Raw genomic sequence first — 13860 nt, 5'->3', positions numbered from 1 at the left:
AATTATTTCATGCTAATAATTTTTCTGGTACATAAAATTTGATAAGAGGGCAAAGCGTGACAACTTGTACACACACACACACACACACACACACACACACACACACACACACTTTGTGATAAATTTTTGCAGAATATCAGAATTAAAACACAGTCAGATCAAGAATCCTAATGCTAATCTGTGTGTGTGTAAGAGATCACGGGTCACTCTCAGGAGAACTGAGCCAGAATAAATCGAGGCACTGCAGTGAGTCTAAGACGAGAGACAGGAGAGAGACGAGAGACAGGAGAGAGAGAGACAGGAGAGAGAGAGACAGGAGAGAGACGCGAGACAGGAGAGAGACGAGAGACAGGAGAGAGACGAGAGACAGGAGAGAGACGAGAGACAGGAGAGAGAGAGACAGGAGAGAGAGAGACAGGAGAGAGACGCGAGACAGGAGAGAGAGAGAGACAGGAGAGAGACGAGAGACAGGAGAGAGACGAGAGACAGGAGAGAGACGAGAGACAGACGAGAGACGAGAGACAAGAGAGAGACGAGAGAGAGACGCGAGACAGGAGAGAGAGAGACAGGAGAGAGACGCGAGACAGGAGAGAGACGCGAGACAAGAGACAGACGAGAGACAGGAGAGAGACGAGAGACAGGAGAGAGACGCGAGACAGGAGAGAAAGAGAGACAGGAGAGAGACGCGAGACAGGAGAGAAAGAGAGACAGGAGAGAGACGCGAGACAGGAGAGAGAGAGAGACAGGAGAGAGACGAGCATTAAGAGGTTATACATGAGATACAGAGCAGACGAGAGGATCACACACTCACCCTGAACTCTCCTGTGAAGTGCTCGTCTCCTGTATGAAGAGTCTCAGGAGGTGACTGTGTGTGTGTCACTTCTCTGTCTCTCTGTTCCTGTTAAATGTGTGCGTGTGTGTGTGTGTGCGTGTGTGCAGCTGGGTGTGTTCACGTCACGTCAATGAGTCGACTGCTCTGGGTTACGGGAAAAATCACAATGTACACACACACACACACACACACACACACACACACACCATCCCTCTCTCACTGTTATTAAAGTTCTGTTTTATTGCTTTATTTAAGACAAATCTTTTTAACTTTACTTTTATATACTTTCTCTGTCTCTCTCTCTCTGTCTCTCTCTCTGTCTCTCTCTCTGTCTGTCTCTCTGTCTGTCTCTCTGTCTCGCTCTCTGTCTCGCTCTCTTCTACATTTAGATTTAGATTTCTTTATAAAAGTACTTAGAAGTTTGTGTCATTAGAGAGATCCTTACACTGGTTACTATGTTACTACCTGACACAGCATTATTATTATAATTTAATGAATTAATAAATAAATATTAATATATTCTATATTCCATTGTATATATTGTTATATTTATTATATTTTAGTGCAAATATCTTTTTTGTTCTTTTGTTTATTCTTAAACATGCTTATTGCTCTTATATGCTGGTCCACGCTATTAGACACCACACTAATCTCACTCTATCACTACAATAAACCTTTATCTTTATTTTAATTAATAATGTAAGTGCCATCAGTCACACACTGTTGGAAAGGATTTTCTTTGGGCGGTTAACAATAATAATTGAGTTCATACTATATGTATTATTGTAAATGTAAACTTTGCAGAGTGAGTGTAAATTGAGTTCAGGAACCCTTTCCCTCGGGTCGGATCGGGTCAGGTCGAATCGTTGACCTCCTGCAGCTGTGGGAGGGGTCAGCAGGCACCCGCAATCTACAGTTCCCACCTCTAATGTAAGAGATGACAAGTGAGTGGCATGGAGGCACAAGGCATAAAGTCCTGACACACACACACACACACACACACACAGTGCTTTATAAGGGTACAGAAAGAGATGTAGGTTTAAAGATAAAATAAGTAGGACAACAGTAGGAAGTGGGCAAGCATGTGCACACACGCGCACACACACACAGACATAGATGCAGAGTGACTCTGTGGTTTTCAGCTGCACAGTCTGAGACCTGTGTGTGTGTGTGTGTGTGTGTGTGTGTCTACAGCGATCCTCTCTTCTTCATCACACTCTCCATGGCGGTTTGCTCAGACAGGTCCAGGCTGATGTTGTACTTGGCCAGGATCTTCAGGATGGGCCTCAGACTTAACCACCACTGAGTCTTGGGGATGCGATGCCTACACACACACACACACACACACACACACACGCACACACACACACACACACACACAAAGAGGGGTAGTCATGCGCGGGTCGGGTATTTTTCTAACCCGCGGGTCCCGCTTTTATAAAATTATTCGGCCCGCCCCAGCCCGCCCCGCACCACTGTATCTATTTTTACAACCCGCCCCGCCCCCGAGACCATTAAATAGACATACTAGGCATTGTAATTCAAATGAAAACAGCCTTTTAATTCAGCCTGAAAGTGCTTGGAAACATCGCCGTGTAAACTGGCAACAACATACAATTATGAATATGAACGATAAATCTGGTCATATTAATAACAAGATAATGATACACATTTTAAACATTTACAAAGCAGGGTTTGTAATCTAGGCTAAACAATTTTTTATTTTGGATTATTTTTTACATTAGATTTAGTAGCCTGACTCTTTTTTTCTTTTAATGATGTAAAGTCCCGACCTCAATTTCTCCCGCACATCGTCTTCCATCTTCACTTTTATTTCTTTGTTTTTGTTGTGACGTAACCTTATCAAAGAACTTTATAAAATATGAAAATAGATATTCCCAAATATTTAATATAGGCTATAGGGAATTGCACGTAACATACATGGATTTTTTATTTACTTTTGTTTTTAATGACCCGCGCCAAGGCGCCCCAACCCGCCCCGCAAATAAAGTGACAATTTCTTTACCTGCCCCAACTCGACCCGCGGGTTACCAGACGACCCGCGCATCACTAGGTGGGAGTGTAGTGATAGAATTGCCAGTACCAATCTGACCACTAGGTGTCAGTAGTGTTACACTAACGGTGAGTGTGTAAAAAAAACAAAGGCAGAGTGTGAAGTTGCGGCTGCTCCAGTTCCTTCCTGGCAATATAATAAACTCAGTTTGCTACAAAATGTTTTCTTAAATTTATTAAGAAACATTACATGGTACCTGGAGTAGTGATCACCACCGACACCTATCGTCATGGAAAGTGTTAAACCTCCTGACGCTGTGAACTGGACTAGGAATATTGATTGCGAATGAAGAATAGATTTACCCTCTACCTTCAAGCAGGGGGGCTCTATGAAGCCTCGGATGCACGTAATATTGCACTGCTTCTTACCATCGCGGGACCTCAATCTATAGAGGTGTTTAAAACACTCGTGTTTGAACGGGTGAAGGCAAATATGATGTGGTAATTGAGAAGTTTGATTTGCACTGCTCGCTGAAAAAGAATGAGACTTTTGAAAGGTATGTTTTCCATTTTCGTCTGCAGCAACAGGTAGAGACTTTTGACAGTTTCTTAATGGATTTAAAGTTGAAAGCAAAAACATGCAATTTCGAACAGTTGCAGGACTCTATGATTGTGTTTGGCATCACTGATGAAAAAGTGAGGGAGAGGCTCTTGAAAGAGACTGAGCTTACCTTAAATGACGCTGTGTATTTATGTCATGCCAGTAAAATATCACTTTAGCATGCTAAAACATTTTTTGAAACTGCAAAGACAAGTGGAATTGACAGTTCAGCTATAGCCAAACAGAGTCAAATGGAACGTGTCCATGCAGTGGAGGAAACAGATCTCAGTGACACATTTTTTATTGGCATGGTGGAGCAGGCTGATTCCAGTCAGAAAATAACAGAACAGAACAAATACTGTTGCACAAGACAAGTGGATGACTGCTCTGGAAATTAATGGAGTTATCGTGTCACTCAAGCTAGACACAGGAGCAAAAGTCAATCTGATCTCAGAGCTTGATGTCAGAGCAATGAAAATTAAGCCATGAATAAGTCAGAAAAAAAGTGCAACTCAAAGTCTATAATGGACAGCACATCCCAACAAAAGGAACATGAGTGTTGGTGCGCGAAGTGGCAGAACTGAGCACGTGGAGGCAGCGCTCCTGCACACTCCCTCGTGACGGCGCTTCGCCTGCTGTCGATGGCCGGCGCGAGTTCTCGCTGACGTAAAAACTTAACACAAACGTCCTCGCAGCCTTTTCCTCTTCGGCAGCGGGGCTGCGAAGGCGGGCACGGTGCGGGAGTGAAGGTGCCGCGGGAGCTCGCGCAGCTCTTTCTCGCGCTGTCCTCAGCGCGGAGATCAAAGGGCGGAATTCTAGTGTCCTTGTTTAAAGTCCCTGGGGCGCGTCACATCGCCCCACTGACATGCTTCTTTTATATTCTCCATTACATCACGTACTTCCCAGACCTCAGACAAACCTCCGCGCCTTGCTTTTATAATGCGGAGCAAGCCCGAGATCATATTAACGTTAATTACCGCCAGCCGGCACGAATAGGCGGCTCCGTCCCTTTGCTGCCTATTCAGGGAGCCTACGGAGTGAGCGAGTAGCGATAGTACATTTGGGCGCACGCCTATCACAGACGCAAGCCGTGGCAGATCATCATAATTTTCTTTAACTTGCATTTCATAAGGTTTTCCCAGCGGAGGTACAGCGCAACGGGGGTCATTATTTACTATTAAACATTAAACGAATTTACAAAACTTTATGCGTGCGATTAAGCGCTGATTCTACGTAGGAAAGTAAAGAAGAGGATCCTGATGCTCAACATTCCGGAGACCAAACCCCATTTAAATTAAATTAACAAATATTGCATGTAAATAACATTAGCCCACGTTTAAAAAAGCATTTTTATTTAGATTATAAAAAATAATCCTGCATCTGTTTTAGGTGTTCCAGCTGCCACTGTTCTAGAATTCAAATTAAATCAAATCTTATTAGGATAAAATTTTAGCACAATACATGTTAACACAGTGAGCCTTTTGATTTTATCACTTGTAATTAGAAAAGAAGCGTGTATGGATTTGTGTCATCTTATTTCTTGTGTTCTTTAAATTTATAGTAGATTTATTAACTGAAATAAATTACCATAAAGTTAAAACAGTGTTAGGACGTTCTACTGCGTCAGCAGATGTCGGTCTTTCAGCCCCGCTTGTGTTTTTGCGTTATTATAAGAATGAAATGCCGGGGGTAGCTTAGTGGTTAAGGCATTGGACTACGGTTCGGAAGATCCCAGGTTCAAACCCCACAATCACCAAGTTGCCACTGTTGGGCCCTTGAGCAAGGCCCTTAGCCCTCACCTGCTCAGATGTATATTGAGATAAAAATGTAAGTCGCTCTGGATAAGAGCGTCTGCCAAATGCCTAAATGTAAATGTAAATGAAATGCAGTAGACTGTTATGATTTGTAAGGGGTTCGACCCATGTTACTCAAACAACTCAGTTCAGGTGTAAGTAAATGGATAGAAAGTAAATGTCTGTGCTGTTTGGGGGAGGGACGTGCTAATGATTTGGTCGGCTCTGTGTGTGTGTGTGTGTGTGTGAGAGAGAGAGGGGTGTCACGGTGATTGATTATTCAGTGAAACAAAGGCTCAGCTGAAAAATGTTAGGCACATCAGTCACTTAACCCCCAATAAAAGGTATTTAGTTGTAATATAACAGATGCGCACTAAATACCAAACCTAAACCAGGCACAAGGATTAATAAAACAAGATAGCCCCCATACCTGTTTTTTTTTAATAAAAATAGCAAAGAAGATTATTGTGTATAGACTGATTAAAAACAATGCAATTTACGCTATTATAAGGAAAATCTCAAGTTCTTCCATTCCAAGGGTTAAAAAGGCAACAATGTTAACTTTAGAATCTAGAATCCAGAAGATTAAAATTACACAAATTTAAATCACTGAAAGTCAGCCTCGGATTCAAGAGGTTTTTTAAGTGGGGAGAAGTGCATTCTAGTTCCTCTGAATGTATAGGTGAGAACAGCCGATTCACACCTGGGGAGGGTGGATAATTTGTATTTGAATGTTGTCTGGCATTGTAAAGCACTATAGTGACACTAAAAGAACAACCCAGGATTAATAGGAATTATTATACTGCATAATTATTATTTAGCACAAAAAAATTCCTTGCGCTCGGGAAAACTATGCGTGCGGTTGAGCGCCGATTAGACTTTAGGAAATTATAGCGGAGGGTTTTTATTTAGACTATAAAAAAATAACCTGCGTCTATTTTTAGGCGTGCCAGCTGCCACTTTTTAGTTAGAAGTTTTCAATACAAATCTTATAATGCCCACATGACATGACGGAATAAAGGCACGGCTTATTATGATCCCGGGCTTGCACCCCGCGCTATAAAATACTTTGGGTTTGTTGGGTTACAGTGGATTTTACTACGCGGTGTGAGTGCAATGGCCATTCGTCCGTTCGCGCTGACTCTGCCCTCCGCGGATGGCCGGACCGGCCCCTCCCACCTCTCGCTCCTTTGAAGTCCCCGGGGCGTATTCCATTTGCCCCACTTGCATGCCGCACTTCCGCGTTGTTGCACGCGTGTTGCATACACAGAGCGTAGTAAAATCCACTTTAACCCAACAAACCCCGAGTATTTTATAGCGCGGGGTGCAAGCCCGGGACCATTAGCAACGATAGCTCACCAGTCGTGTGTAATTCTGCGGTCCCGATGCTTCGCATGTTTGAAGGGAAGGACGCATAACTAGTGAGCGAGGAGCGATATTGATTTGAGCGCACGCCGTGACAGGCTGAAAAAACTGTTGTCAGATTAATGTGCAAAAACTATATAATAAAACTATATAAGACTACATGCCTTTATAAGACTTAACTTTTATTTAAGCGCACTCACAATAACGAAAAAACTTAATGATTTTGTAAATGTTTGAAAGCAAATAAGGTGCGCTGTTCTGTATTGTTTTTGGTGAACTTAAGCGCGTCAGAAAATAAACGCAAACGTTTTTTTTAATGGTCAGAGTCAGTCTGCTTGCTGTTTTCCCGACGCATCCATAATCAAACTTCATGGAAAACTTCATGAGTGCTGATTTAGACTATGGAGTAAATTAAAGAGGAGAATCACGATGCCGAATCGAAGTCCTGAGCCCAAACCTCATTTAAATTAAATTAAATTAACAAATATTATAAGTAAAAAAACAATAGTCCACGTTTAGAAACCGTTTATAAATTCTTTCCGACAAGAGTTGGCCTGGTGTTATGCGCAGAGCGCCGGGAGATTTCCTGAAGTTTCGAAATCGCAGGGCATTTTTTCTAAATAGATGCTATCTTAAATAACTGATGAGCTGTATACACACGCATTCCTGCCTAAACAATTCTTAAAACTACACCCGTGACACAATAAACAGTAATATTTCGAACATTCTGCAGGCTGATATTTGGAGAAACGAAAGAATAATGAATTAACCAGTGGTTGGGTCAAAATAACCAAACCAGGAGTTCATTTGTAAACTACATCTCATATGAGCCAACATGAGCAACCCAACAATGTGTTTAAAGTACCTAAAATAATCCAGAACTTAAATAACAATAAACAGATACAGAGATACGCTGTATAACAGTCACTATTGTAATTACTGCAACGAGCGAAAATGTCACCTGGCGGCCATTTTACGAATGACTTTAAAATGCAACTGATTAATTTTGGCCGCTGACGTTTTTACACGGCGGTGAGCGCGACGATAATACCCATTCCAATTGATTAACTACTGTATGCCCCCCAGACGAATTGCTCGGACACGGAGAAAGAAGAGTTTTGGGCCAGCCTAGACGGCCACCTACACTCCTTCGAACCAGAAGAGTACGTCGTAATTGGTGGTGACCTCAATGGCCACGTTGGTCAAGACAAAAGAGGCTACGAGAGGGTTCATGGTGGCCAAGAATTCGGAAGCCAAAACGGCGATGGAGGGCGCGCCCTGGACTGTGCCGAGGCACACGACCTCGCCATAACAAACACCTTCTTCAAGAAGAAATTAGCGCACCTAATCACCTACTCCAGTTGAGGAAGAGACACCCAGATCGATTATTGGCTAATCCGAAGGCTGCACCTGAATCTGGTGATAGACACGAAGGTCATCCCATCGACAAACATAGGCCCTCAACATCGGCTCCTAGTCATGGACCTTAAGCTCGACCTTGGCCAGCAGAGACAAGTGAGAACCACCGCCGACGAGAAGATCAAGTGGTGGCGGGCGCCCGAATGCAAACGAGACCTCGCAGTGGCACTGATAACAACCGCCCTGGACATCGACCCCAACGAGCCAGTGGAGATCATGTGGAACCACATAGCTGGCCGAATCCGAGAAGCGGCAACCACCGTCCTGGGGAAGACCAAGCCGGGAAAGCGCTTTGTAGACAAGCAGATATGGTGGTGGAACCCAGAAGTCCAAAGTGCTGTAAAAGAGAACTGTCAACGATCAGCACTGAAGAAGTGGCGTCAATCCAGAGAAGGCGAGGACTACCAACGGTACAAGAACCTGAAGATTAAGGCGAAGAAGGCAGTGGCAGTGGCGAATACCGCGCACTATGACCAGCTGTACCACGACTTGGATGAGCCAGGTGGGGCGAACAAAATATACTGCCTGGCCAGCAGCCGACAACGTTCAACGCAAGACATCGGCCAAGTGAAACATGTCAAAGATGCCAATCAACAGGTCCTGCCATCCTCGAACGCTGGAGTGAGCATTTCTCCCAGATCAGTAACGAAGAGTTCCCCCACCCACCAATTTGCAGCGCCGACTCCGTCTATGGCCCAGTTCCGCCGATTACGACCGCCGAGATCAAGGCCGCTGTGAAGAAAATGAAGAACGGAAAAGCACCTGGCCCAGACGATATCCCTACCGAAGTCTGGAAAATCCTTGGCCAGCAAGGTGCCATCGCCCTCAACACCCTCTTCAACACTATCATCAGGGACGGCAGGATACCATCGGCCTGGACAACCAGTATCACCGTCCCCATTTGGAAAGCCAAAGGCGACGTCACTGACTGCAACAACTACCGGCCAATCTGTCTCCTATGCCACACCATGAAAATATTCTAAAGAATCCTAGATGCCCGCCTACGACAGCTCGCCACGATCACGCCAAACCAATGTGGGTTCGTCAAAGGATGCGGAAGGCTGCGAGGCTGCTTGTGGAGAAACACCGCGAGAAGAACCAAACGGTTCATATGACATTCCTGGACCTGGAAAAGGCATTCGACAGAGTACCACACGACCTTATATGGCACGCCCTGCGATCCCACGGAGTCCCCGAGGCCTATGTCGATTGGATCAAACTCCTTTACACCAATGTCACCAGTGTAGTCAGATGCCCCGTGGGAACCTCACCGCCCTTCCCCATCAACGTTGGTGTGCACCAAGGCTCGGCTCTCTCACCGCTCCTGTTCGCATTATGTATGGACACTGCGACCGCCGATCTCCAAACCCCACATCCGTGGTCACTCCTGTATGCTGACGATGTTTTCCTGGCGAATCAAACCAGAAGAGAGCTGCAACGACACACACAGCAGTGGAAGACACGCCTGGCCGACCACGGCATGAGACTCAACACCAGGAAGACTGAATATATGGAGGCCGGCCCCCAAACCGACGGCACCATCAGCATCGACGGAGAGGACCTAAAGAAGACCAAGGAATTCAAGTATTTGGGATCGACGATCAGCAGTGACGGGGACACCCTCATGGATGTGCGAGCCCGGGTCAATGCCGCATGGGCGAAGTGGCGTCAAGTGACAGGCGTACTGTGTGACCGTCGGATGCCGGATCATCTCAAGGTGAAAATCTACAAGACAGTAGTCCGCCCAGTCGCCCTATATGGATCGGAATGTTGGCCAGCCACCGGCAAGCATGAACAGGCCCTGCACACAATGGAAATGGGAATGCTTAGATGGTGCCTAGGCCTTAAGCGATGGGACCAAGTCATGAACGAAGACGTCAGAAATCAACTTGGTATTGCGCCAATCATAGAGAAAATACGCGAGGCGAGGCTACGGTGGTACGGACACGTTGTGTGCGCAGACGACATCACAGTGGCAAAAACGGCTATGCGACTCGACCCTGGTGGCCACCGCCCACGAGGTAGGCCAAAGAAGCGGTGGATGGATCGGATAAGGAAGACATGAAGACCGTCGACATGAGACGCGCGGTGTCCCCCAGGTGGTCTGTACTGTGGGGGTGCGGAATTCGGCGGTGTACCGGCTCATGGATGATCCTCCCTGACGCAGGTGGTAGAGTTTGGTGTCGGTCTCCACCTTGCCTGCTGGGTGTTCGAATGTTAGTTTGAGTTAGCGGGTGAAATCATTGTATGTATGGGCAGTGTCTGTGTCTGCCCGAAGAACTGCCGTGGCCCACTCAGCTGCCTGCCCGGATAGCAACGAGACAAGAAGAGCAATGCGTAGCTGGTCGGTGGAGTACTTGGTGGAATTAACCTCAAACACCAGATCCAGCGCTGTCAAAAACCCACTACACTTTCTGTCCGTGCCATCCCATTTATCTGAAAGTGAAAGAAAAACATTGGGGGGGGGGAGGCTTGATGCAGTGCGCCGCAACGGGAGGCCGGCTAGTCGCGCCATCCACAGCCGCACGGAGTTCCACTTTCTCCTGCCGAAGCTCTGCAACCTCGCAGTACAAGGCTGCGACGTCTTGGAGGCCCCGGCGCAGATTAGCAATCTCTCCGTTTAGCTTGTTGATAAGCTCGGCGTGCTGATCTACCACGTCGCAGAGAGGCGCATGATCAGCTGGGTTCACCGCGGAGGGCTCACTCATTCTGTCAAGAACTAACCTAGTGCTGGTCGTGGACCGAGTGTGCATGACACTAGTTACTTATTTTAATTATTATGGTAGTCAATATTATTTCGAAATAATGCTGAGAAATATTATTTTGAATTAATATTGACTACCATAACAACAACTAGCACGAGTTCATGCTGCTACTGATTTTATTCCAGTTTACATGTTCAGTTTGATTGTGATTCTTTTCACTCGGCTGTGGTAGATCAGGGGAGAGGTGTTGGTAATCATCAGCAGGCACTGGTTCATCATCACTGACCTGCTGCACTTACAGCTTACACTAATGAGTGGTGTATCTTACACTGCATCATGTACTGTATCATGATGATACATATTTTCTAACAGCCTGTAAATTATAAATTTTGGCAAAAAGTCTCATTTTGCTGTCAAACTGTTTATAAGCCTCCTAGGGCTCTGTGAGACGGGTGCTACTGGACACTAAAACATTCTCTTTATATGTAGTTTTATATGTTGTTTGTGTTATTGTTCTTTCCTTCATTTCCTTGTTTTTACAAATATGACCCAATATATACTTTTTTACGTTTTTGTATTGTGTTATATTTTTATACTAGTATGTGGGGGATTCCAAGATGGCGCCGGTGAGGTTGACTGCCGTCACGACTGCTCCGACCACCTTTTCTTTGTTTTTGTTCTTTAAGTTAGTTTACAGCGTTTTAAAACCGGCAAAATTACCACCATGGAGTACATTAGTTATGATAGAGACACTCTTGTTTCTATTGGTATACAATGTACTCACAATTCGACGTTTTTAACTCCGGATCCGAGCTGGCCGAGTGAGATCCTGAGGGAAAACAAAGGACGCGACGCGAAGCGGCGGCCTCGAGGGAAACGAGCCGGCGTCAGGAACAGGCTGAGAGCCCGTGCACACCGCACACCTCTGCCTAGCATCCTGCTCGCCAACGTCCAGTCACTGGAAAACAAACTCGATGACCAGGCCAGAATAAAGTTCCAGAGAGACATTCGGGACTGCAATCTCCTCTGCTTCGCCGAGACATGGCTGAACCCAGCGGTGCCAGACCACGCCATCCAGCCGGCCGAGTTCTTCTCGGTTCACCGCATGGACAGGACACAGGACTCGGGGAAGTCAAGGGGAGGCGGCGTGTGTTTAATGGTGAACAGCAGCTGGTGCAACAGCGCAAGCGTTGTTCCTCTCACACGCTCCTGCACACCAAACCTGGAACTACTGTCCATCATGTGTCATCCTTTTTATCTACCTCGGGAGTTTACATCGGTCATAATCAGCGCCGTTTATATTCCACCACAAGCGGACACGGAAACTGCCTTATGCGAGCTGCATGAGGCACTCACACAGCACCAAACACAACACCGGGACGCTGCGCTTTTTGTGGCGGGGGACTTTAACAGTGCCAACCTCAAACGCGCAGAGCCAAACTTTTATCAGCACATCACCTGCCCCACCAGGGGCGAAAGGACACTGGACCACTGCTATACAACGGTCAAGGACGGCTACAAGGCACAATCTTGTCCACCGTTTGGTAAATCCGACCACGCCGCCATCTTCCTCATGCCAAAATACAAACAAAGGCTGAAATAGGAAGTTCCGGTTCAGAGGGAGGTCACGCGCTGGACGGACCAATCGGTGACCGCGTTACAGGACGCACTCGATGACGCAGACTGGGACATGTTCAGAAACAGCTCCGATGGTGACGTCAGCGTATTTACGGAAGCTATGCTCGCTTCGAGGCTGCAGCTAAAGACGCTAGCGATGCTAATGCTGGCGGCGCTAACGGCTGCAGACAGGAAGTCACTGCCAGCACCGGAAGCGCGTTCATTATCACAGAGCATGACGTGAGGAGAGCCTTCAAAAGAGTGAACACCAGGAAAGCAGCAGGACTAGACGGCATCTCAGGCCGCATTCTCAGAGCCTGCGCAGACCAGCTAGCACCTGTGTTCACTGAGATATTCAACATCTCTTTATCTCAGTCGGTGATCCCCATATGCTTCAAAGAGTCCATCATTGTTCCTGTCCCAAAGAAACCACATCCTGCTTCCCTCAATGACTATCGCCCTGTAGCCCTCACTTCAGTAGTGATAAATTGCTTTGAACGCCTGGTCAGAGACTTCATCATCTCTTCACTACCAGACACACTGGACCCACTACAGTTCGCTTATCGTCCAAACCGTTCCACGGACGATGCAATCTCTCATGTCCTCCATACATCTCTCACTCACCTGGACACTCGGAGGGGGAATTATGTAAAAATGCTCTTCATCGACTACAGTTCTGCATTTAATACCATAATTCCCTCCAAACTTACCACCAACCTGGAGCACCTGGGACTCAGCTCATCAATGTGTCAGTGGATCTCCAATTTTCTGACTGGCAGACCACAGGCAGTAAGGATGGGCGGACTTGTCTCAGCCTCCCTCACTCTCAGCACTGGAGCCCCCCAAGGTTGTGTTCTGAGCCCCCTGCTGTACTCTCTGTACATCAACGACTGCGTGGCCACTACCAACTCCACCACCATCATCAAGTTTGCTGACGACACTGTTGTGGTGGGCCTGATCACGAACAACGATGAGACGGCCTACCTGGAGGAGGTTGGAAATCTGGAGAACTGGTGCCAGAGAAACAATCTCCTCCTGAACGTCAGTAAGACAAAGGAGCTGATAGTGGACTTCAGTACAAAGCAGGTGAGGAACTACCAGACCCCCGTCATCAACAGGAGCCCAGTGGAGAGAGTGGACAGCTTCAGATACCTCGGTGTTCACATCACGCAGGACCTGGCATGGTCCTGTCACATCAACACCGTGGTAAAAAAGGCCCGGCAGCGTCTCTACCACCTCAGACGCTTGAGAGACTTTAGACTGCCCTCCAAGGTGCTCAGGAATTTCTACTCCTGCACCATAGAGAGCATCCTGACGGAAAATATCACGACCTGGTTCGGGAACAGCACCATGCAGGACAGACGAGCTCTACAGAGGGTGGTGCGATCAGCTGAGCGCATCATCCGCATCGAGCTCTTTGACCTGCACTCGATCTACAGCAAGCGGTGTATGACCAAGGCCAGGAAGATCGTGAAGGACCTCAGCCACCCCAATAACGGACTGTTTACTCTGTTG

At 46.6% G+C, this 13860-nt stretch overlaps 2 protein-coding genes across 4 annotated transcripts in view; both read right to left on the bottom strand.

The window, feature by feature from the left end:
* Positions 1–1313, bottom strand: part of itgb7 (integrin, beta 7) — a 28430-nt gene extending 27117 nt beyond the window's left edge. For both annotated transcript variants that reach the window (XM_053497695.1, XM_053497694.1), the window contains exon 1: positions 812–1313. The gene's annotated coding sequence lies outside the window, so the exon portion shown is untranslated. The remainder of the gene's footprint in view (positions 1–811) is intronic.
* Positions 1313–13860, bottom strand: part of pfkmb (phosphofructokinase, muscle b) — an 82290-nt gene continuing 69742 nt past the window's right edge. For both annotated transcript variants that reach the window (XM_053497691.1, XM_053497692.1), the window contains one exon: positions 1313–2156. In XM_053497691.1, the coding sequence (XP_053353666.1) occupies positions 2021–2156 (136 nt within the window). In that variant the 3' untranslated portion in view covers positions 1313–2020. The remainder of the gene's footprint in view (positions 2157–13860) is intronic.

This window comes from Clarias gariepinus, chromosome 6, assembly GCF_024256425.1.
Source record: "Clarias gariepinus isolate MV-2021 ecotype Netherlands chromosome 6, CGAR_prim_01v2, whole genome shotgun sequence".
NCBI classification, from domain to species: Eukaryota; Metazoa; Chordata; class Actinopteri; order Siluriformes; family Clariidae; genus Clarias; species Clarias gariepinus.
Note: the sequence above shows the minus strand (reverse complement) of the source record. Positions and strands in the feature narration are given on the sequence as shown.